This window comes from Callospermophilus lateralis, chromosome 2 (assembly GCF_048772815.1).
Source record: "Callospermophilus lateralis isolate mCalLat2 chromosome 2, mCalLat2.hap1, whole genome shotgun sequence".
Taxonomy (NCBI): domain Eukaryota; kingdom Metazoa; phylum Chordata; class Mammalia; order Rodentia; family Sciuridae; genus Callospermophilus; species Callospermophilus lateralis.
Genome location: NC_135306.1, coordinates 36,057,230 through 36,078,576, shown reverse-complemented (window position 1 = coordinate 36,078,576; position 21,347 = coordinate 36,057,230). Strand labels below are relative to the sequence as shown.

At 46.7% G+C, this 21,347-nt stretch overlaps 2 protein-coding genes across 2 annotated transcripts; both read left to right on the top strand.

Moving 5' to 3' along the window:
* The first annotated feature begins 9,660 nt into the window (after window positions 1-9,660).
* Window positions 9,661-10,532, top strand: Hrct1 (histidine rich carboxyl terminus 1). The gene has a single exon (XM_076843295.1). It carries the CDS (start codon window positions 9,730-9,732, stop codon window positions 10,105-10,107), a length of 378 nt encoding a protein of 125 aa, XP_076699410.1. The 5' UTR covers window positions 9,661-9,729; the 3' UTR covers window positions 10,108-10,532.
* A 1,962-nt stretch (window positions 10,533-12,494) lies between these two features.
* Spaar (small regulatory polypeptide of amino acid response) lies at window positions 12,495-14,676 on the top strand. Its single transcript, XM_076845813.1, has 2 exons — window positions 12,495-12,768; window positions 13,212-14,676. Exon 2 carries the CDS (start codon window positions 13,588-13,590, stop codon window positions 13,807-13,809), a length of 222 nt encoding a protein of 73 aa, XP_076701928.1. The 5' UTR covers window positions 12,495-12,768; window positions 13,212-13,587; the 3' UTR covers window positions 13,810-14,676.
* The last annotated feature ends 6,671 nt before the right edge of the window (window positions 14,677-21,347 follow it).

The window sequence follows — 21,347 nt, the reverse complement described above, 5'->3', positions numbered from 1 at the left end:
TGAGTCTTCACATCCTTACCTGTTCCTTAGCTGAGGCTTTCTGGGATCATCTGAGTTCTGGGACTTCCAAGTCCGTCAACCTGAGTTTCATAGACACCCATTCACACTTTCCTGCTCCCATAGCTCCAGTCCCTAAGATTAAACTAGGGAAATACTCATTTCTATTAGGAACCACTCCCAGAAATGCTCTGTGGCTGTGGCATTTCAGGGCCTGATATTAGAGACTGGTATGCTGAGCTCTGGGGACAGCCTCCCAGAAGGTTAATTAGGCTGGGATAATTAAACCCTGCTATTGGTAATCTTCATAATCAGACAGGTTTCCTGCTGGGAGCCAAGCCCTTGGGTGTTCCTGATTGTCCCAGGAGTTTTTTCTATCCTTATAGAGGTATGGAATTGGATTATGTGAATCAATAACTCAGGAACTTCCTTGCTCTTACCCTCATAAATTAGGGCATCAGAGAACAGGTCTCAGAGTCCTCAACCAGAGGACAGAAACAGGTGTGTTAGCTTTCCTCCACTTTTAGGTTTCACAACAGGTGCACCACAGGTGTTTGGACAGGGCGGGTCTTCCTTCAGTAGTACAGTCACCCTCATTGCAGGATATTTACCATCCTTGGCCCCTGCACGCTAAATGCTGGCTTAGTCATCCTGACAACTCCAACTCCAAATTCCCCCGCATAGTTCCAAGTGTTCTCTAGGAAGGTGGTTATGCCCATACCTGATCCAAAGTCACAGAGGGTACATCCTCCAGCAAGGAAGTCACTGAGATTTCCAGGTGCTGAAATCACCTGATGTTTTTAGGTCTGTCTCTAGACTGTCAGCTCTTTGAGGTCAGTGACTGTGTTGGATTCATCTTTGCTTTCCCCAGCACAGGGCTTGGTCCTGAGCACCTGGTGTGAGGTATGGTGCTGTCCTGTAGAAATACAATGACAGCCACATATGTAATTAAAATTTTTTTTAGTAGCCATAGTGAAGAAGTAAAAAGAAATAGGTGAAATGAGTTTCAATAATATATTTTATTTAACACAATATATCAAAAATACTATTTCAACATGTAAGCAAGATAAAAAGGTTATTAATGACCTATTTTACATTCTTTCATAAACTAGTCTTTGAAATCTGGAGTATATAGTATACTTGCAGAGCATCTCTAGCCACATTTCAAATGCTCAATAGTTTTGTGGCCAGTGGCTGCCATATTGGATGGCATGAGAAGACTGTTCACCTGCACTTTCCCCCAACTATTTCCCTCCTCCCCTTTCAACTGTGTCTCTCTCTGTGTGTGTTTTAAATAGAAAGGTTGAAAGAATTCTGTGATGAATAGCCATATACTTAATCCTAGTCTCTACAATTGTTAACCACTTAAGACATTTGCTTTATTTCATATTAATCTGTCTTATCTATCTATCCATATTTTTTTCAATTAGTGCCTTCTTTTGAGAAGATCTTTGCTTTTCTCTTGTGTGTGTGTGTGTGTGTGTGTGTGTGTGTGTGTGTGTGTTTGGGGTAGGTTGGAAAACCACTCATGAAACTATTTATTATCTCTTTAAACATTGTTCTACAAAAACTTCATGAAAAGTTTTTAAAATTTAGGACAAAAGTCCGTCCTCTCAGGAGGATCACAAGTCAAGGCCAGCCTCAGCAACTTAGTGAGACCCTGTCTCAAAACAAAACAAAACAGGGGCTGGGGATGTGGCTCAAGTGTTAGCGCGCTCGCCTGGCATGCGTGCGGCCTGGGTTCGATCCTCAGCACCACGTACAAACAAAGATGCTGTGTCCGCCAAGTACTAAAAAATAAATATTAAAAAAAAAATTCTCTCTCTCTCTCTCTCCCTCTCTCTAAAAAAAAAAAAAAAAAAAAAAAAATACAAAAAAACCTAAAAGGGTTAGGGTTGTAGCTCAGTGGGAGAGCACTTGTCTAGTATGCTAGAAGTCCTGAGTTCAATCCCTAGCACTGAAGAAAGGAAAGAAGGAAGGAAGGCTTGGAAAGTCAGAGAACAAGAAAACTTACCCTGCACAAATTTAATTTATCTTGTCTTTCCCTCATTGTGGATGAGGGGTAATTGAGGATCAAGAAAGTTTACTATCTTTACTGCATTTGCACATTCTAGAAACCCATGGGCAAGCCATTTAGGGGAGATGGGAATAAGCAGTCCCTTTGGGTTAATCAGTTCCACACATCCCTGAGGACAGCTAGTCTGGGACACTTCTTCCACTTGGTATTTTTAAGATGACATCAATCAAGTTTATTCTGGGGGGTCTGGCTGCTCTCATCTTTGGTGAATGAATCAGATCACTTGGCTAGGATTCAGACCTATTTTGGGTAGGCATGATTTCTGAATATTTTCTTAAAGATGCTGTAAATTTTGTTGCTCTCAGTATTAAGCAAGAAAGTGCTCACTGTTGCAAGTTTTAGAAATATAAAAGTGCCAAATTAAAAAAAAAATCCTTGGAAACCTCACCATTTGAAAAGAAGCACTGTTTTTGCATTATCTGGCTGTCCAAACTTTGTCTATGCACGTTTATATTTGTGATATGAGATTTCCCAGCACTAACCACCCAGTATGTATGAATGAGGTCACAGTTTCATGAATACTCAGATTTTGTAGACAATACTCCCCATCCAAACAGTATCATGTCTCCCTTTATTCATCTTTCTCCCATCCTCTGCAGTCTCTCCATTAATTTTTGGACACATTTTGCACTTCATTCCTCTTTCTTTTCTCTCTGTCATCCCTTGGGGCCAGAAGGACATTATGACGACCTCTATCTATCTTAGAGCTTCATACTTCTGCCACTTGCCTATCACAGTGGGGTGGTGGCTTTCTACACAGTGGGAGAACTTCAGAGGCTGGATCTTCTGCTTGGTTCTTTATTCAGCATGTTGAAAGGGAAAGAAAAAAGAATGTAGATAATCCTTTCAAGAATATGGCTTGATTTACAAGGCCAAGGTCTATTTTGAAGGTCAAAGAGGAATCCTTCCCTTTGCATTCTTTCTGTGATAGTTCAACTCCTCTCGAGACAGATGCCCTGGTCCCTTGTGAAGGGACTAAATGACATCTGGGAAGGCAAATTTAAAAAATTACATGAATCCCTTTCAAAACGTTACTTTTATCACACAAACAACCCATTGAACAGGTGTTTGGGGCAGCTGTTTGCTAATTTCATATGATTAGTGCTCTCTGAAGTGTGAAGCTGGCTCTGGATGGTGCTACTCCAGTTATTAAAATGTTTCTTTGTGGTTCTCAGCAAAATATTTTGCTCCTCCCCCTATTGGTCTTCTGCATCTTTGGTTAAGTTGATTGTTATAAGTTTTCTATTTTTGTTGTGAATTTCAATGATGACTTTATTTTGTTACATTTTTTAACTCATTACTGTGATGGAAGAAAATCATTGTATTTTTATTTTTAAATGATCTAACACTTAGTGTTAATAGTTTTCCAGCATATTCTTTAAGTTTTCTAGGTATACAATCATATTATCTCCAATATTTCTGCTTTTTTTTTGAATGTGCGTATTTAATTGATATGAAGCCAGGTAAAAATAGAGTAAGTATTCTAGTTTGTTCTTGGTTTTAATGGAAATGCCTATTTTATTTAAACCATTGATCAGGATGTCCACTACTGATTTAAGACATTTTTCCATGGAATCATGTTATACTTTCATTGTTTTTGTTCATTTGAAATATTTATCAGGAACGCAGTGAATTTTATCAAATATCTTTTGGCCATCTGTTGAGATGATCACATTTAAAATTTTTTTCTCCCATTTTTAGAATTAATTATAATAGCTTTTAAAAAATATCAAACCACCCTCATATTTTTAGAATAAACTTTACTTGTTTGTGGAATACTCGTCTCTTACATTCTGTTAGGGATATACATAAAGTAATTATTAGAATTTTGAGATTTGTGTGTAGTGCTTTGTGCAATGATTGTTAGGTTTGGATTTTGGATTTTGCTAATTTTATTAGGTAAATTATATAAATTTTTAAAAAGGAATTAAAAAAATTCTTTGAAGTAGCTTAAGCTGTTTTTTATCTTTTTTAAATGGTAATGGGGATTGTACTCAGAGGTATTCCACCAGCCCTATTTTGTATTTTATTTAGAGACAGGGTCTCACTGAGTTGCTTAGCTTCTCGCTTTTTCTGAGGTTGGCTTTGAACTTGCGATCCTCCTGCCTTAGCCTCACAAGCCGCTGGGATTACAAGTGTGTGCCACTGTGCCTGACTCTTTATCCTTATTTCTTTTTTAAAAAGTAGGCTTCACTCGGAGTGTGATGGACAAAATAACTGCTGCATTTTACAAGGAAAGACACCTCTTACTCCATTCTCGGCCCCTTCTCTGGCAGGGGCGGTGAACCCACCTCTCCTGGTTCTCCCGGGTCTTCCGTGCTCTGCCTTGATGCCAACACTCCACATGGGAGGCCCTCCCATGATGCCAATGACAAGACCTTCTCCACCTGGCATGATGCCAGTGGGATCTGTTCCTGGAATGAGGCTGCCCATGGTGTCCAGGCTTCCAAGGATGCCACTGACTGCCTGCTCATCCCACCAGGGTGCCCACAGCCAGCTAGATGACAGAGGGAAGGCTCTCTAGGCCAGTTTTATGTTATTTGTTCTACTTTATCAGGTGGTCATGGTGCTGTGACTCTGGATGTTTTCTAATAGCACAGCAAGGAAGACTTGTTCCCCCTTCCTATCGAAGAGAGGATAGTTTTGGAGGGGAGAAGAGGGGAATAATAATAATAATAATAATAATAATAATAATAATAAGTGCAGTTTTCATTTGTATCATAAAATGTAAAAATAAAAGTGTCAGTTCATTTAGTTTAAAAAAGACTTTGTTTTTTAGAATAGCAAAATGGAATGGAAGCTGCAGAGATTTTTCCCATACACCTCCTAGCCCCATATACTCATAGCAGACCCCTGTATCAACACTCAACACCACAGCAATATATTTGATCAAATTAATGAACTCACATTGACACATTATTACCCGGTTACATTAGGGTTTTTTCTTGGTGGCATACATTCTTTAGGTTTTGACAAATGTATGATGACAGGTATCCACCATTATATATCTTAAGAATAGTTTTACTACCTTAAAAATTATTGTGTTCCACACATTTATCCTTCCTGTCTTCAAGCCCTGGAAACTATGGATCTTTTCTTTTACTGTCTCAGGAGTTTTGCCTTTTCCAGAATGTCATGTAGTTTGAATCATACAGTATGTAGTCTTTTCAGATTGGCTTCTTTCTCTTAGTAATATACACCTAAGTTTCCTCTATGTCTTTTCACGAATTTACAGCTGCTTTCTTGTTAGCGTCAAATAGCATTCCATTGTCTAGATGTACCCATCATCCATCCATTCACCTTCTGAAGAACATCTTGATTGCTTCCAAGTTTGGGCAATTATAAATACATCTGCTATAAACCTCTGTGCACAGGTTTTTGTGTGGACCTAAGTTTTCAACTCATTTGGGCAAATTCCAAGGAGTGCAATTGCTGGATTATATGATAGACTATATTTAGTTTTATATGAATCTGTCAAACTGTTTTCTCTGGTGGCCAGACCACATTGATTTTCTTTATTCTTGTGTTGCTAAAATTTCACCTGATTATACTCAAATGATCTGACCTGTTCAAATAGTTTTCCTGGTACTCATTGCATCTTTTGATCCAAAGACTAGTTTCTTCAGGTCAGGACATTTGCTCTGTTTCTTTAGTGACTGTTTCTCCACAGCCTCTGTTTTTTGCTTCTGGAATGTTTATTATAAAAGTATGCTTGATTTCTGGACCTTTGTTTTTTTTCTCTTTCTCTCTCTTTTAATGCCACCTCCCCCCTCAAGTTATGAGGAAGGGCTCTTAAAAAAGTTGTTTCTGATTTGTTTCCTAATCTAAAAGTGAATTTCTTGTTTTTACATATTTTCCATATTTGCATATAGATTGACCTTTGAAATCTTATTTAGAAGATAGATGAGGGAATTTTAGTGTTTCTTAGTTTCTTAGATTCCAGTAATTCTGGTAATGAAGATACAATAACTTGTCTCTTTTTTCATAGGTTTAGTCATTTTTCTTTATTTTCTCACTTTATGGAGGGAGTCAATCCATGTTTGCTGGGTATTGAGCTTTAAAATGGCTTCTAGGGGAGTGAAAAGCGGGGAAATCGTGAACTGGAATGGATTTCCATGTATGTGTGCATTTGTTGGGATGAACCCAAGTACTATGTATAACTATAAAGCTCTAATAAAAGACATGGGTTCTATAAAAGATGATATAGATCATTTCCAAGCATGTTGGTTCCGGGTAACAGAAAGAAAAGAAACCTGATTGTGTATGTTCTCATTTTTGGGATTGGGAGCTTCACTTGGCTATCACTGGGGGCCTGGCAGGGGTGGGGGGTGGGGCTTCTGAGTTGCTGTGTTGAGCAATTCTTTTCAGAATATATCGGGCCAGCCCAAGGTTAACTGGAAAAGTGTCTTTCTTTTCTAACTGGCATGAGCTCCCAGGTTAGGCACCTGCTGGCCAGTGTCCCTGCTCTTCTGTGCAAACCAAAAAATGGGCTGAGCCTTGGCCAGCTTCTCTTTGAGGAATTTTCAAGGTCACTCAAATGTTTTCTGCCTGAACCCCGCTCTCCCTTGTTCCTAGTCCTGGCTGTCTAGGGCTTTAGAGAGGCCCTGCTGGGGCACACCTTCCACAACTTCCCAAATGCCCTTCCTTTGTACAGCCATCAACCCGGTTCTCATGCATCGTATTTTATAGAATTTCCTTTTTCCAAGCCAGTAATGCCACTCACTCACTCATTTCCGTGTGAAATAGTATTTTCTTACTTTCAATTATTTTGACATTTCAGTGGTAATCTGGAATGGAGAGGAGTTAAGTGCATGGGTTCAATTTGTGATCTATCAACAAAAATCAGGATACTAAAATTTTGTAGATCTGAATACAAGAGTAATTTATTTACAGTGTCACCACTAGGTGGTGCCACCAATTAGTGAAAACAATGTGGTTGCTATTGCTGGACAACCAAAACCACCTGCCACAGGTATGATCACAGGTTTGTGAGCTTTTCTGCAATATGTACACACGTGTGCATACGTACATGAGGACATATGAGCACAATTATCAGTGGCACAAGTTCCCACAGAGCTATGTCATTGTTATAAGACTTCACATGCAGACAAGTACATGCATAAGTTTGGGCTTCCTGGAAACTATGGGATTGAGGTAAAATAATATGAGTTTCAAAAGGCTAGCCGGGCCCAGTGACACATACCTGTGATCCTAGATAATCAAGAGGCTGAGGCAGGAGGATCACAAGTTCAAAGCCAGCCTAGATAACTTAGAAAAACACTGTGTACAGGAGAAAGACCCTGTCCTGGGGGACAAATACAATGACATGGCCACAGGATAGCTTTTCTGAGACTGGGACTGAGACTGGGACTTCCTAGTTGAAGCCTATCTAGACATTAGTCCTGCAAGTTCTGTACCTAGTCAGGCCTCCATGAAGGTTCGTCACTTCTGAAGTCTGGAGACTGCCAGATGTAAAGTGAACCTGCATCTCAGAAAACAGATGTTGTGCATATGTGTATGTATGTATATGGGGTTACCCTCTTAGTTCCTGCCCACTCTGGCTCACCCACATCACATGTCATCTTCTCATTATCTCTCTGGAAGGTTCCCAGTAGATCACACTCACTCTGGACAGCCCCTCACATGAATTGGGCTCTCTTGATGGCCTGCTGTATTGACTGGCCACACAGCAGGAGAACTCAGGCAGGTCCTTTCCTTTCTGTGGGCTCAATTCTTCCATCTCTCTGTGCGGGCTAAGGCGGGGTGATTCCCCAGGCGCCTTCATTGCTGATTGAAATTCTTCAATCAGCAGATTTCAGGGCCCTGCCCTGCTCCTGGCTGGGGTGGAGTGAGAGTCTCTCTGGAGAAATTCTAAAGAGGAAAGTTCCTCCTGTTTGACATCCTCCTCCACCTCATAGCAGATTCCCTCTGTAATGTGTTCCTAGGGAAGGCAGGTGACTCCCAGGGCCCAGAAGTCTGCAGAAGGAGTACTTAATTCCAGCATCATTAAAAGTTCAAGTGGCTTCTCCTGGGGGCCAGAGAAGCTCAGGACTCATTAAACATGCTGCCCCCTGAGCCCAATTTGCCTGAAAGAAATGTGTAGGCTTTTCATCTACTGGGGTTTTCACTTAGGGTTTGAGGCCCTCCCTGAGAGAGAGTGGCTCAGATGTAGGTCAGAGATAGAGGAGTCCAGGGAGGCATCTCTTGCCCTGGGAACTTTACAGAGGACAAACAGGCTGGTCAGGGGAAGACCTTTGAGGTCACAGGGTGGAGTTGCTGCAGAGCTCTGTGCCAGCTTTATGGCTTCTGTAAACATTCCTCCCAGTGGCAGGGACATGAGCACTCACTGGGGGGAACTTAGAGCTCCTTTGGCTGGGACTCTGCCTGGTGGGCCCCTGGGGATCCAGATGCAGAGCTAGGGCTTTGGGGAGGCCACTGCATGTGAGCAAGAGCCTAAAAGGCCCAAAAGGCCCTTAGCAGGAAAGATTATCCAGAGGGAGAATGAGCACCTGTTCCTAGGCTGTGAGCAGGACAGGACCAGTGCTTGCCTGTGATGAACAGAAGGGATTCAGGACTAGGAAGGGGAGAGAGCCAGGACTGTTCATATCCTGTCCACTGTCTAAATCCTCCACTAGGCAGGGTGGCATCCATAGTTTAGCTGCATGGCAGGGAGGCTGGCCCATTGAGGCTATTGGTCTCGGAACCAGGAGGCTGGACTGGGGCCTGGCCTGTCTGGACTCAGCAGTCTCCTTTCTGCCTCTCAGGGACCCTGGGCTGACAGCTGATCTTCTTGCTTCCCAGATCCTGATGATGAAGATCTGCCTGTAGGCCTCATGGAGTTCCTGAAGCTCATGGAGCTCGGGATAACTCACTGACTCTTAGTGGTGAAGGACTTGTGGGCTGCAGGACAGGAATTCACATTCTTAGATGCAAAGTCTTCCAAGTAATTTAATCCAAATCCGACTGCAATATTATCAGTGGCAAACATGTCAGAAACTATTTAAGTTCTTTATAGGTCTTAACTCCTTTGATCCTCAGGAAACCCTAAGAGGTAAATGCTATTATTACAGCTTAGACCATTTTACAGATGAAGAAACCAAGGCACTTCAGTAATTTGAGAGTAGCTTAATTTGGGCACAATCATAGAGCTTGTGATTTGTGTGGTTCCAAAATCCTCCACCCAGTTTTGTTTGTTTGTTTGTTTGTTTTGCACTGCTGGGAGTTGAACTCAGGGGCTCATGCATGCTAGGCCAGTGTTCTACTTCTAGCTACGTCTCCATCTCCTGCTTAGCTTGTAGTGTGGTCTTAATTTTTGTGCTATACTGTCTCCACTGGTCACTTGGCCAGGTGTCAGGAGGGGAGCAGACATTGACCTCTTACCCTTAGAATTAAGCAGCTCTCTCAAGGACACCCAGTCTGACAGCTCCTCTGAATCCACCCAACCTCCCTGCCTGGCCTCCCCAAAGTTAACGGCTCCCTGGCCTCACCCTTGGCCGGCAGCTCCAGTCCAAACAGGCCTCGCCCACATTCCCTGGCTGTTTTCCAGTCCACAGGAGCTGGGACAAAGTTCAATGACTGTGAGACTGAGCAGAGGCTGCTGAAGGGGAGGAAGCAGCTTGAAGCCACTGAGTGGAGAGGGACCATCTAGCTCCCAGATGCTCGGCCTCCTGGAGAGCACGGCCCCTGTGGGTTGGATCATAGGTGCTGCTGTGTCTGTTCTGCTGCTGCTGCTGCTACTGGCCATCTGCCTTTTCCACGAACCACAGGACCATGACATGGAGAGGAACCTTCCAGTTGGAGGAGAACGCCGAGTCAGGAGAGCCCGGCGAGCCCAGCGTTGGCTCTTCCAGGGCCGGGGCCCTCTGGGAAACATTCATCATCATCATCATCATCACCACCACCCTGGCCATGTGAATCAGGGGCCCCGTGTGGGCCTCCATCACCACAACCACCACCACCAGCTCCACCTCCAGCACCATCACCTGCACCACTCTCCTCACCACTTCCACCATGCCCACAGAGGCTGCCGCTGATGCCTGTGGATGGCAGTGCTCCCTGCCCTGCCCTGTCACCCAGCCCAAGGATGAGTGGACCCTGATGTCTCCATATGGAAGGATGTGTCTCTGGGTGAATGGGGGGGGGCACTGCTTGGGCTTCATTTACATGCTATGCTCCCCTTTACTGTGCACAGAGAACTTGAGGACCACCTGAGGTGGCCATTTAGGATTCAGGAGTGGAGAGCAGGGTTGGCTGGCACCCCATTTTGTGTCATTACAAGGGTGCCTGGTAGAGCCAGAGGGCAGGTGGAGGCAAAGTGCTCATTTGACTTTCCTTAGGCAACTGTGGGCTTCTGGCAGGTGCGTAGCTGGAGAGCCCCTGAGAATGCACTTTGACCTGGAGGAGGCTGCAGACTCAATTCATCAGTGCCTTGTATGAAATAAAGCCACCAAGAAGCTTTTGTGCAGTCTCTGGATTCCAGCATGGTGGTGGGGGATGGGAGGGAGCCGCCAGGCCATGTCTGCCTTGCCCTGGGACCTTAGATGGGAAGCTGGGGCTCAGAGGCTAGCTGGGGAGTGGGGAGAAGTGTGCCCCGCCTGAGCTCTGAGGGAGGATTCAGTGTTTGTACAAAACCCTACCCAGACAGGGCCCTGTGCACATCTGCAGGACTCTGGCCTTCTGTGGGCTGTACAGGGTCTCAGAGAGAGAAGGGTTGAGGCTGCCTCAGCTGGCCCCTTGGGCTCTACCTCCAGGACTATTTCCAGTCCATGTCCAGGGCAGACTGAGCTCTGGGGCCCACAGGCCATGTTGGGATTCAGGGTTTTCTTGGTAACTGGTCAAGCTGGAGTCTCCAGCTAGCCTGTCCCCAGATGCCTGCTATGGCAGCAGAACTAGGAGGGAGTGGTGGTACTTAAACTGAAATGCTGGAGAGTGCTTGCCTCATCTGGGCCTCAGTTTCCTCTTCCTTAAAATGGGATTCTCTCTGCTAAAGCCCAGAAGCATGTACCCAAATGCTCTGTGAGCAGCTGGTGGACTCCACAGAGAAGAAGGGACTCTTGTTCTGAGGACTTCATCCTGTGCCCTGGAGCTGGGGAGGAAGCACAGGGAGAAGGCCAGCGGGGGAGGGGATGGAGAACAGGCCAGAAAGTGAGGGCCTGGTGACTCACTGGAATAGAATGTCCTCTTTCCTTCTGTTTCCCAGTGGATTCTCTGTGAGGCTGAATGAGGAGTGACAAAATGTGGGGGAGGGAGGCAGATTCACAGTGACAGTCACATGAGAGAGTTCTGGGATGTGAAAATGGACCATAGGTCCCTCGGATTGTTGATGGCTCTCTGTAGGGTCTGTCCAATCCACCTCCCCTTCTCCTTCCCCCAAGCTCTGCCTTAGTCCAGGTCAGTTCCCCACCTGGCTCCTGCCACAGCCCCCTTAGGGTCTGGCCCCCTTGGGCCCGGCCCCTTTCTGCAGCTTCTCCACAGATTTTATGGATAAATCAAAGAAGGTTAAGAGGTCTCCCCCAAATCTTGGAGATGAAAAAGGGAACCTATTGGAGGCAAAAGATAACAGGACTGGGCAAATGTCCAGATTAAAAATGCAGAAACACTGACACCTACTGCAGGTGGCCTATATGTACCTGGGAAGAACAGGCAAACAAGAAGAACAGGCAAACAAGAAGCCAAAAACAAACAAACAAACAAACAAACAAACAAAAAAAAAAATCAAGCTTGAAACACAGTACCTTATGCCCCTATCTGCCAAACTAATTAGTTGATATCGGGGATTCTATCAGAAACTGCAAGCGCCACGGATCAATGCGTTATGTTCCCTATTCTCTGCTGTTGGTTGCCCCAGTTAAGACAAATAATCTGAGGTGTCTGGCTTCCTCTGGAAGAGGAGCCCAGAATCCAGATTGTCCAATTAACTTAGAAGATGTGCATAGGCAGTTTCCCAACGCAATACTAAAGCTCTTTTTGTCCTTAGAGAAATTGAAAAGGTTCCAGGCTATGTGATTTTTGGGTGAGCTTCTTGCCCTCTCTGAACCTTCGTACCCTGATCCATAAATGGCAGAATCGGGTACTTATAGTACACAGAAAGAACACTGAGCTGGGACTGCAGGAAAGGCCCTTTAGTGCTGTGGTTACTGCTACTAACTAGCAACAGGCCTCAAGCAGGGCACTCCAGCTCTGTGACTATCAGCATCTGAAAAATGGAGGCGATGTCACTGTACCTGCTGCTGTGAAGAGTCTATGAGACACTCAGAATTATTGCTTCCCACTAGTCCATTTCTCAGAATATGGGTAAGGGGCTGATGACCTGGACTCCTTTCTGGAAGTGGCCAGGTCTCAGGAGTGTTGATGTAAATGAGGGCTAGGAGGGACTCCCTTCTGGGGAAGGAGTGGCCTAGGCCGGGCTCATTCCCCTGACCTCCAGCAGGGGGCAGAGTGGAATGCACAGGGAGTGTGGGGGCGGGGTAAGTGCTGTCACTGAGTGGGTGGCCGCTGTGGGTCCTGGGCCCTCACTCACAATTGGAGGAAGGGATTCAGGAAGTACTCACAGCTGCTCAGACATCTCGGAGCCAATTTCCAAGCAGGACCAACTCTGTAGCATTCAGGGAGCTGCGTCACAGCCCTGGGGGCGACCACCAGGAGAGGAGGCCACAGCACAGGTACAGCCAGGGCTGGCCCTCTGGGAGCACAGGGTAAGTCTTCACAGCACCCAAGTCTGGGCTGGCAGAAAAGAGGACTGGGCAAGATGGCAGAGGAGGGTTTCTCCTGGAACCAGGGTGAGGGAGCCCTTTAGCATGTTCCCGAAGGAACAGGAGACACCCTGTCCTGTCTGTGCTGTACTTTCTCCGCCTCATTCAGAGAAGGAGACCCTCCGCCCTGGCACCTGCAGTGCCTGGTGAATGCTCCCCACCTCGCCCCGCCCCACCCCCAGCCTTGCCCAGAGCTGGCACTTGCTTTCCTGCCTACCTGTGTCCCTGCCCCCAGGCTAGGGCCAGGGATGGGGGAGGCAGCCAAGAGATGGATCCAAGAACTGGCCCAAGGTCCCTGCAGGGGAGGTGCCAGAATCCTCCTGGATCCCCTGGAGGGGGAGTATTTTGTTTTTTGCCTGAGTGTACAATCCCTCTGAAATCCACAGGCACCACCAGAAGGCCCCAGCTGGCCTGGATCCCTTTAAGTGATGTCTTCTGCCCCTCCTCCCCACCCGGCTCCATGTCCAGGGAGTCTTGTGCCCACATCCCCTGGGAGTGCATGTCTTCTAGAAGCTGCCAGCGGAGTTGACCACAGACAGCTCTTGAAAGCCAGGCCAGAGGCATAGAAATAGAGATCATCGGAGACCCCAGCAGCATCTGGTGGCAGACCCAGAGCCTCAGACCAGTATCTTAGAAGACACATGAGGAGCAGCCAGCTGAGCACAGAGTACCTCTGACCACCAAGAGCCCCCTGTTTTGGATGGGGATCTGGGGCTTGGAGACCACGCATGTTGCTCAGCGTGTCAGCTGCCAGTGCAGGCCATGGAGTCAGCAGTGATTGGGGTGGTGGCGGTACTGTTTGTGTTCACAGTGGCCATCACTTGTATCCTCTGCTGCTTCAGCTATGACTCAAAGACTCAGGATCCTCAGGGAGGCCCTGGCCACAGCTTCACAGTGGCCACATTTCGCCAGGAGGCTTCTCTCTTCTCAGGTCCCCAAGCCCAGTCAATGCCGAGTACCCGGGACTTCTGGACTGTCATTTGAGGCCTTACGGTCTCTCAGGATTTGCTCTGCTGGTGGGTCAGACCCACTTGCCCACTCAACAAGTCTTCCCTGATGTTCCTGCATCCTGTCCTTCCCCTCCTGAATCCCACCAATTTCCCATCTCCTTTAATTTTGGGCTTCTGTGCCCTGTTGGGAGCTAGTAAGAGTCAACTCAGAGCCCTGAGGGCTCGGCTGAGCCCTACCCTCAGGATGGGGACCCAGAAGCCATCTCAGGGGGCATGAGCAGACACCATGTGTGGTGGGCCAGCTCTGCTAATGTACAATGGCTGGGAAATATCCCAACAAGGTGCCTGTAAAACTAGTGCTATTGCCACCAGAGGAAGCATCCCCAAGTGGACGTTTTGAGAAACCACTTCTTTTGTGTTCTGCTGTGGAGTATTTTTGCATACTGAGGCCAGTTGCCTGAAATTAGCTCCTAAATCAAAGAGCTACTTCCTGGGAACAAGTGATTTATTTTATAATGAGAATACATATCCTTTTACGGGTCTTTCCAAATCGGGTTTGGAAAACCACAGAAGAGAAAATAAGAGTCACAGAAAGTACAAGATGTTTTATTAACAGGAAAACCAGAAAGATGGCTTTCAAACACATTCTGAACCAGACTTTACTGCTATATTCTAACAGGTCACTTCTATTCTTAGAGAATGTGAGTGACTTGCTGTCACTTAGGAATGTAGGAAAATCATGAACTAAAAGATAATTCTAAAAAAGCTAAAATGTTATGTTACATTCAGGGCATGTAACAAAGCTCTTGTTTTCATCACAAATGGATATTCAGTTTTTGTTAACAGAAAATCTGTTCTTCTGCCCACAGAATAAATGCTGTGCCACAGTTAAAAAGTCAAATTTGAAAGGTGCAAAATTCTGAGCCTTCTCATATATCTGCTCTATCACCGAATGGGTGACTCTCCCAGGGTCTGCCTGTTCAGGGGAGCAGGACTGAGGCTGAGGGGGGCTCTGGCTCATAATAATGTCCAGACAAGCTGCTGTTGCCACATGAATGCCACAGGAAAGGCTGAGAGAGGCTTGGAGCCAGGAGGTGCCAAGTGATGGTGCTGGGTGGGGTGAAGGGTACAGGCAGGGTCAGGCTGGTGGAGGGGGATGGGTGAAGGGATGGGATAGGGTGAACCCAGGGACGAGAGAGCTCAGTCCAGAGACAAGAGGTTCTGGGACCATGTCTTAGTCCCTCTGGACACTGTAGCCCTCAAGCAGGGCCTTCTTAGGTGTGTGTGGAAAGGAGCCCACTTCAGAGAGCTCTGGAGATGGAGTTGAGGCAGTTGTTGCAGGTTGTGTTCTCCATGAGTGAACACTGAGATGGAGTCTGAGGGCAAGATGTCTGTTAGGGATGAACACCTGTGTGGGGAAGGAGGCAGAAGCAGGAGAGGGTAGAGAAAAAAACTCACATCGTGAGGCAGGTTCCTAATATCCCCAGATCCTACTATTGTTGTCAGAAGGAAATCCTTCCTTGAAAGAGGACCTGGGCAATGCAGTGCCACAGGAACTTGGAAGGGTCCTCTTCCCAGAGGCACCTGGACAGGTCAGAGGTGGGTGAGCCCATCTAAACACAATAGAATATCTGGGTACAGGAGCCTCCAGTGGACAGAAATGGCTGTTCAGGATCTCAGAGGGGAGAAGAAGTGGCCTTGTCCTCCCCAACCCTCAAGCAGAGTCAGTTCTATTCCAGGTAGGCACTCATTAGCTGGAGCCAGGTCCCACCTTCCAGGCTCAGGGGACTGTGTCTGTGCTACGTACTCACAACCCTCACCGGGTCAGGCCAGGGAGGGTCTCCAGATTAGAGTGACATAGTGGCAGGGGAGCCTGGCCTCCCTCTGCAGGAGATGGGCAGTCCATCAAGCCTGGAGGCTCCTCATGTTCATTTACTCATCTGTCCATTGATCTATTCACCAGCCTGTCCATTTACCTACCTCCCCACCCATCCACTTATTCCATCTACCCACACACTCATCCATTTTCCCAGTCACCCAACCTCACGTTGGATCCCCTATCCATCTACCCTCCCAGCTACCTTCTCCTTGGGCCTTACTGCCTCACTTTCCCATTTATTCATTTATTCTATCACTCACCCACCTGTTCAGTCACTCACTCCTTCATTCCATGAACTCTGACTGAGTACTGACTGTGGTCAGGCACCGCACAGAGAAGGTGGGAGTTGTTCAGGCATGATCCAGTACTTGGTGTACTCCTGGATAAGGCAGCAGATTCGGTGAGAGCTGGGAGAACCCCAGAGAGCTGGGAGGACAATGCCGTTGGGCTGGCCTGGAAGAGAAGGGATTTAAACAAGCAGAAATTGGGGGAAGGTGTCTGTTCACAGAACATATGGTGCAGGAATCAGTGGCTCAGCCTGGCCAGCACGAGGAGATGAGTCTGGACCACAGCCAGCTCCTCTGGGAAGTACTTTTTGCTGCATTTGGGCAGTGTGTTTCCAGGCAATGAAGGGTAAAGGTGGCAAAGAGACAGTCTTACTTGTCAGGCTGAGCAGGTGCAGTGTCCAGCCACATGCAATGATCAGGGGATGGGTGGCTTCTGCAACAGGAGCTGGAGATGAGGTCCGGGAGGACTCTGGCAAGGCCAGTCCCAAGTGGAGATGGGTCCCAGGTCCAGAGGAACTGTCCCAGAAGAGCAAGGGTTCAGGAAGAGAAGGTGCTCAAGGCCACCACCCTGGGCCAGGCTGATAAAGGGAAGGACTGAGGAGGAGCAATTAGAGAAGGGACAGGAAGGTGTGGAGTGTGTGGGAGCAGAGATTCAGGAAAACAAGGTTGCCAGATTTAGCAAATAAAAAGGCAGGATATTCAATTAAATTGGAATTTCAGATAGATGATGAATAATTATGGGTATGAATGTGTCTCATGCAATATTTGGGTCATAAGTAGAGTAAAATGTTATTCTTGTCTATCTGAGACTCAAGCTTCCTGCCTTTTTTAATCTGGCAACCCTATGGGGAGAGAGGGGTTCTGCAAGGGTGAGTGAACTGGGTGAAGGGAGCAGGGCGCTGAGAAGAGGTGCCTGGATCCTGCAATAGGAGGGTTGATAAGGACCTTGGTGAGTAGAGTGAGGTGAACCACCTCACAGTGGGTGTGTGTGTGTAATGCGAATGAGGTGTGCATGTTGTGGCATGTGATGTGTGTAGTATGTATATACATCGAGGGTGTGATGTGTGTGGTGTGGTGTGTGTGTGTGATATGTGTCTGGTGTGTGTGCGTGGAGTATGTGGAGTGCCTTTCTCCCCAGTGCAGCCCACCTCGTGAGGAGAGAGAGGAGGCTTAGCAAAAGGCCAGCAGGAAGCCACCTTCTGGGAAAGAGAGGCCTCTCCCCACCATCCCAAGGAAGGGAGGCAGCAAGGACAAGATAGGCTGTCACCAAAATACCAGCCAAGACGGTTATTTATCTGGTGGCATTGAAGGAAGCAGTTGCTCAAGGTCAAGCTGGAAATCTGGGGCAGAGCCATTCTTTAACCCAGGAGCCCCAGTTTCCAAATCTAGGGTTCTCTCCATTCAGTCCACCGGGGCTGCCGCTTCTGTTGGTCTTCTATGCAGCAGGCTCTATGCTGATTTCTGTATATAGTGTACCATCAGTGCTCACAGCAACCCCACCATCTCCATCTTCCCTCTGAGGGGACTGAGCCACCCCACTGTTTTCCTCCACACTTGGCGTCTGCATCAAGGAAATGCTCAGCACTGGGTCTCTTCAGGAAGAGGGGAACCCAGGGGTCTGATTGCCCGGGGTTACCTGAGCAGAACCCCTGCTGACACCTGCCCCCATCTGTATTTCTGACTATGCAGAACAAAAGGGTCTTTGTAACCTGCAGTTCTCATGGGCAGCCCCAAAGGCCTCCCCTAAAGGTGGAACACATGCTGAGGTGAACAGACCTCAGTCCTGGGCCAGCTAAGTCGAGGTGTTCCTAAGGCTTTGCGCCTGCAGAGGTCACACTGTGCTTCTCCCCAGCAAGTCTTGCTTCCTTTCCTGTTGGGGTTTCCTTCTCAGCTCCACTACTGGATGAAGGGATGGGGGAACTGCTGGGTTCCATCCCAGCCCCCATGCACATAGGGGAAAGGGCTAGTCCTTGCCTTCCTACTCCTACTGACTTGCTGGGCCTCCTTTTCCGGATTGTACAGAGGAGACAGGAATCCCGTTTTGCTGGGTCTGGAGGAAGTCTGAGCATGAAGATCCTTGAAACCCAGCTGTTGGAAGGGGTGGAGGAAGAGGCATGCCACCTTGCTCTTTCTCCTTGTTCCCTGACTCCGAAACCAGGGTGTATTTCTTTCTGGAACATGTTGGATTCTGGAATCAGGAAGCCATGGAATAACATGTTTTCCGGAAAAGTGCCTTCCTTAAAGGAAATCACTTGTTCCAAGGAATAGAAAGGGGTCATTGTGCTCTGCCAGGTCCCCATTTCAAGGACATTACACTTGGAAAGGCAGATACAGTTGGAGACACAGAGACCTTCGGCCCCAGTCCACACCCCCACCCAGGTGCACTGACCCAGTGCATCTGTAAGATGACATTAGAAATGGCCTAAACACTGACAGGAGGGGACTGCCTGGCATATCCTTGGAGTCATAAAACGGAATGCTAGGCAGGCTCCAAAACAATGAGGTAAATTTAAACTCACTAATATGAAAAGTCATCATCATATATAGAAGGAAAACGTAGAGTCAATTAGAGGAGCATATATACATGGCTGTATGATGAAATTTGACTTTTGTCACAATATACTTCTATGCGTTGAAGAATATGTGGAGAGCTATAGGCCATGGTGTTGATAAGCAACTGTCTCTGGGAGGGTGGTATTGTCTGGGTGTTTTAAATGTGTCCTTTGCTAAAATGTAGCTCTTGGATCTTAAGTGTTCTTTCCCCAAGGGCCCATGTGTTAAAGGTTTTCTCCTCAGGATGGTGCTATTGGGAAGTTGTGGAACCTTTAAGGGTGGAACCTAGTGGGAGGTCCTTAGGTCATTAGGAGTCTGTTCTTAAGGGGGACAGTGGGACCGCCCCTTTCTCTTCCCCTCTTTCACTTCCTGGCCATGAGGTGAACAACTTTTTTTTTTTTTCTTTTTTTGAGGGGGTGGGTACCAGGGATTGAACTCAGGGGCACTGACCACTGAGCCACATCCCTAGCCCTATTTTGTATTTTCTTTGGAGACAGGGTCTCAGTTGCTTAGTGCCTCACTTTTGCTGAGGCTGGCTTTGAACTTATGATCCTCCTGCCTCAGCCTCTGAGCTGCTGGGATTACAGGTGTGTGCCTGGTGGTAGGTGAACAGTTTTGTTCCCCAGTATGCTCCTGCCATGATGTGTTGCTTCACCATGGGCCTAAAAGCAACAGCCCAACTTACCAACCCCCAAAACTGTGAGCCAAATAGGCCTTTCCTCTTGAGAGCTTGATTATCTCAGGCATTTGTTATAATGACCCCAAACAGACTAACACTCTTTATCTCTATTTCCCATAACAAATGGTTTCAGTTTGAATAAAAATTTAGAAAAGCAAGATATTAGCAGTGGAAAAGGAACAAAATTTATTCTTTCAAATTATAAAACAGAACAATTCCAATCTGAGATAGAAATACAACAACACAGACACAGAAACAGAAATGGGGACAAATTTTTGGGACAGATACAAATGGGTTGACGTAGTCTCTCTTTTTCTCCCTCTCTACCTAATTCCCACTGATAAGGTAGGCAAGGGGGGGATGGTTGCTAAATTCTGAGGGAACTCTGGCCCCTGGGTGTTGAGGGCGACTGCTAGAACTTCTGGGCCTGAGGGGGTATGTTTAGGAAGGTTGAGGAGAGCATTCTGGGGCTCAGTTGCCTGTGGGAGAGGCCTGGCTATTCCCACACATACTCTGTGAGACAGGGCTTGGATTCTAACCTCAGGTCCCCAGCCCAGCAAAGGTGAGGACCCTGCTAAGGCAATTCCCTTCATCCCAGTGAAGAGAAAGATACAGGGCTCACAGCTGGGGAGGGACTTCCTTGCATCCACTGCTTACTTCCACACCAAGGCCTTTTCAGCTGCCCACAGACATCACTTAGGGAGCCAGGACTATGGTGGCTCAGAGGCCTTCTTATCCTTTTGATATGTAGGCACCATGGCAGCTGGAAGCCCTTGTGTGGGGGCTGGCCCTAGGTAAGGGGTGGCTGCTTTCTATTTCTGGTATCAGTCAACTAACTTTCCCTGTGCCTGGACCCATTGGTCACTGCCTTGCATAGATCATGGCAGTCCTCTGACAGTCCCCTCGCTTTATTTCCCATCACCTGCCTGGTCGGAGGATTTTTCTCAGACACAGACTTCTTAGAAGGCAGCTGTCAGGGTCTCTGTCCCCACCTTCAGACTCTAAGTGTTAGTGCAGGCAAATAATGGTCCCTAAGATGTCCAGACCCTAATCCCTAGAAGCTGTGAATATATTTATTCTCACAGGGGAATTAAGGTGGCAGATGGAATGCCAATTGCTACTCAGGTGACCTTCAATAACAGAATTATCCTGAATGCTGTGGCTGGGCCCAGTGCAATCAAGAAGATCCTTAAATGTGGAAGAGGGAGGCAGAAGAGTCAGGATAGTCATGTGGTATGAGATCCATAGAGGGGCTGCCAGCCAAGGACTGGGGGCAGTCTCCAGAAATTAGAACGGAAAGTAAACACATCTTCCTTGGAGCCTGTTGACATCTCGATTTTAGCCTAGAGAGTGCAACTTGGATTCTGGTTTCCAGAACATAATGTGATACATTTGTGTTGTCTTAAGCCACTAAATTTGTAGTAATATGTTACAGCAGCAAACTGTCCTTAGTTCAACCATTAGTGCAAACCAAGACTTAACCTTCAATCAACTTCTCTAGTTAACCCCGTTTCTGACTGTAAGAAACAGGCAAGGTGGCCTCTGAGGGTCTCAGGTCTAAGAGCTGAAGGAGGCTTCAGGCTTAGAGGATGGGTGGGCTGGACCACCTTAGAGATGAGGATGAGAAGGCAGAAATTACACTGGTCAGTGAGCAGGATGAAATAATAAGATGGTAATGATCAAGCCTGGGCAGGGTATTGGGCAATGCACATGCCCAGCAACCCAATCTTATCCTAGGGAAACATCCACACTAGAGTCCAAGATATTCCTGTAGTATTGTTTATAACAGCGAAACATTATGAGGATCCAAGTACTCATCAATAGGGAAGGGAAATATATGGACACATTATAGTACATCTACAAAGTGGGAAAATAGGCAGCCATTTAAAAAATGTGCTGAGCTGGTGAACTGCCCACTATCAGTAAATAATTAGGGGAAAAGCAAGTTACAGACTGGTTTCATAAAAGTAAAAAAAAAGCAAATTAACACTGCTTCTCTCTAACAGAACAAAAGAAAAAATAATTCCTATACTAAACATATGTGTGTGTGTGTGTGTGTGTGTGTGTGTTTGTGTGTGTTTGTATGACACTGATGTCGAGAAGGACATGATAATCTCAGGGCAGATAGTTTAAGAGGGAAGAGGAATATATCCTTCTGTGCAGTTTGACTTTAT

Coding starts and splice junctions, on each gene's coding strand:
- Hrct1 (XM_076843295.1), top strand. CDS start 9,730: ATGCTCGGCCTCCTGGAGAGCACGGCCCCTGTGGGTTGGATCATAGGT.
- Spaar (XM_076845813.1), top strand. CDS start 13,588: ATGGAGTCAGCAGTGATTGGGGTGGTGGCGGTACTGTTTGTGTTCACA.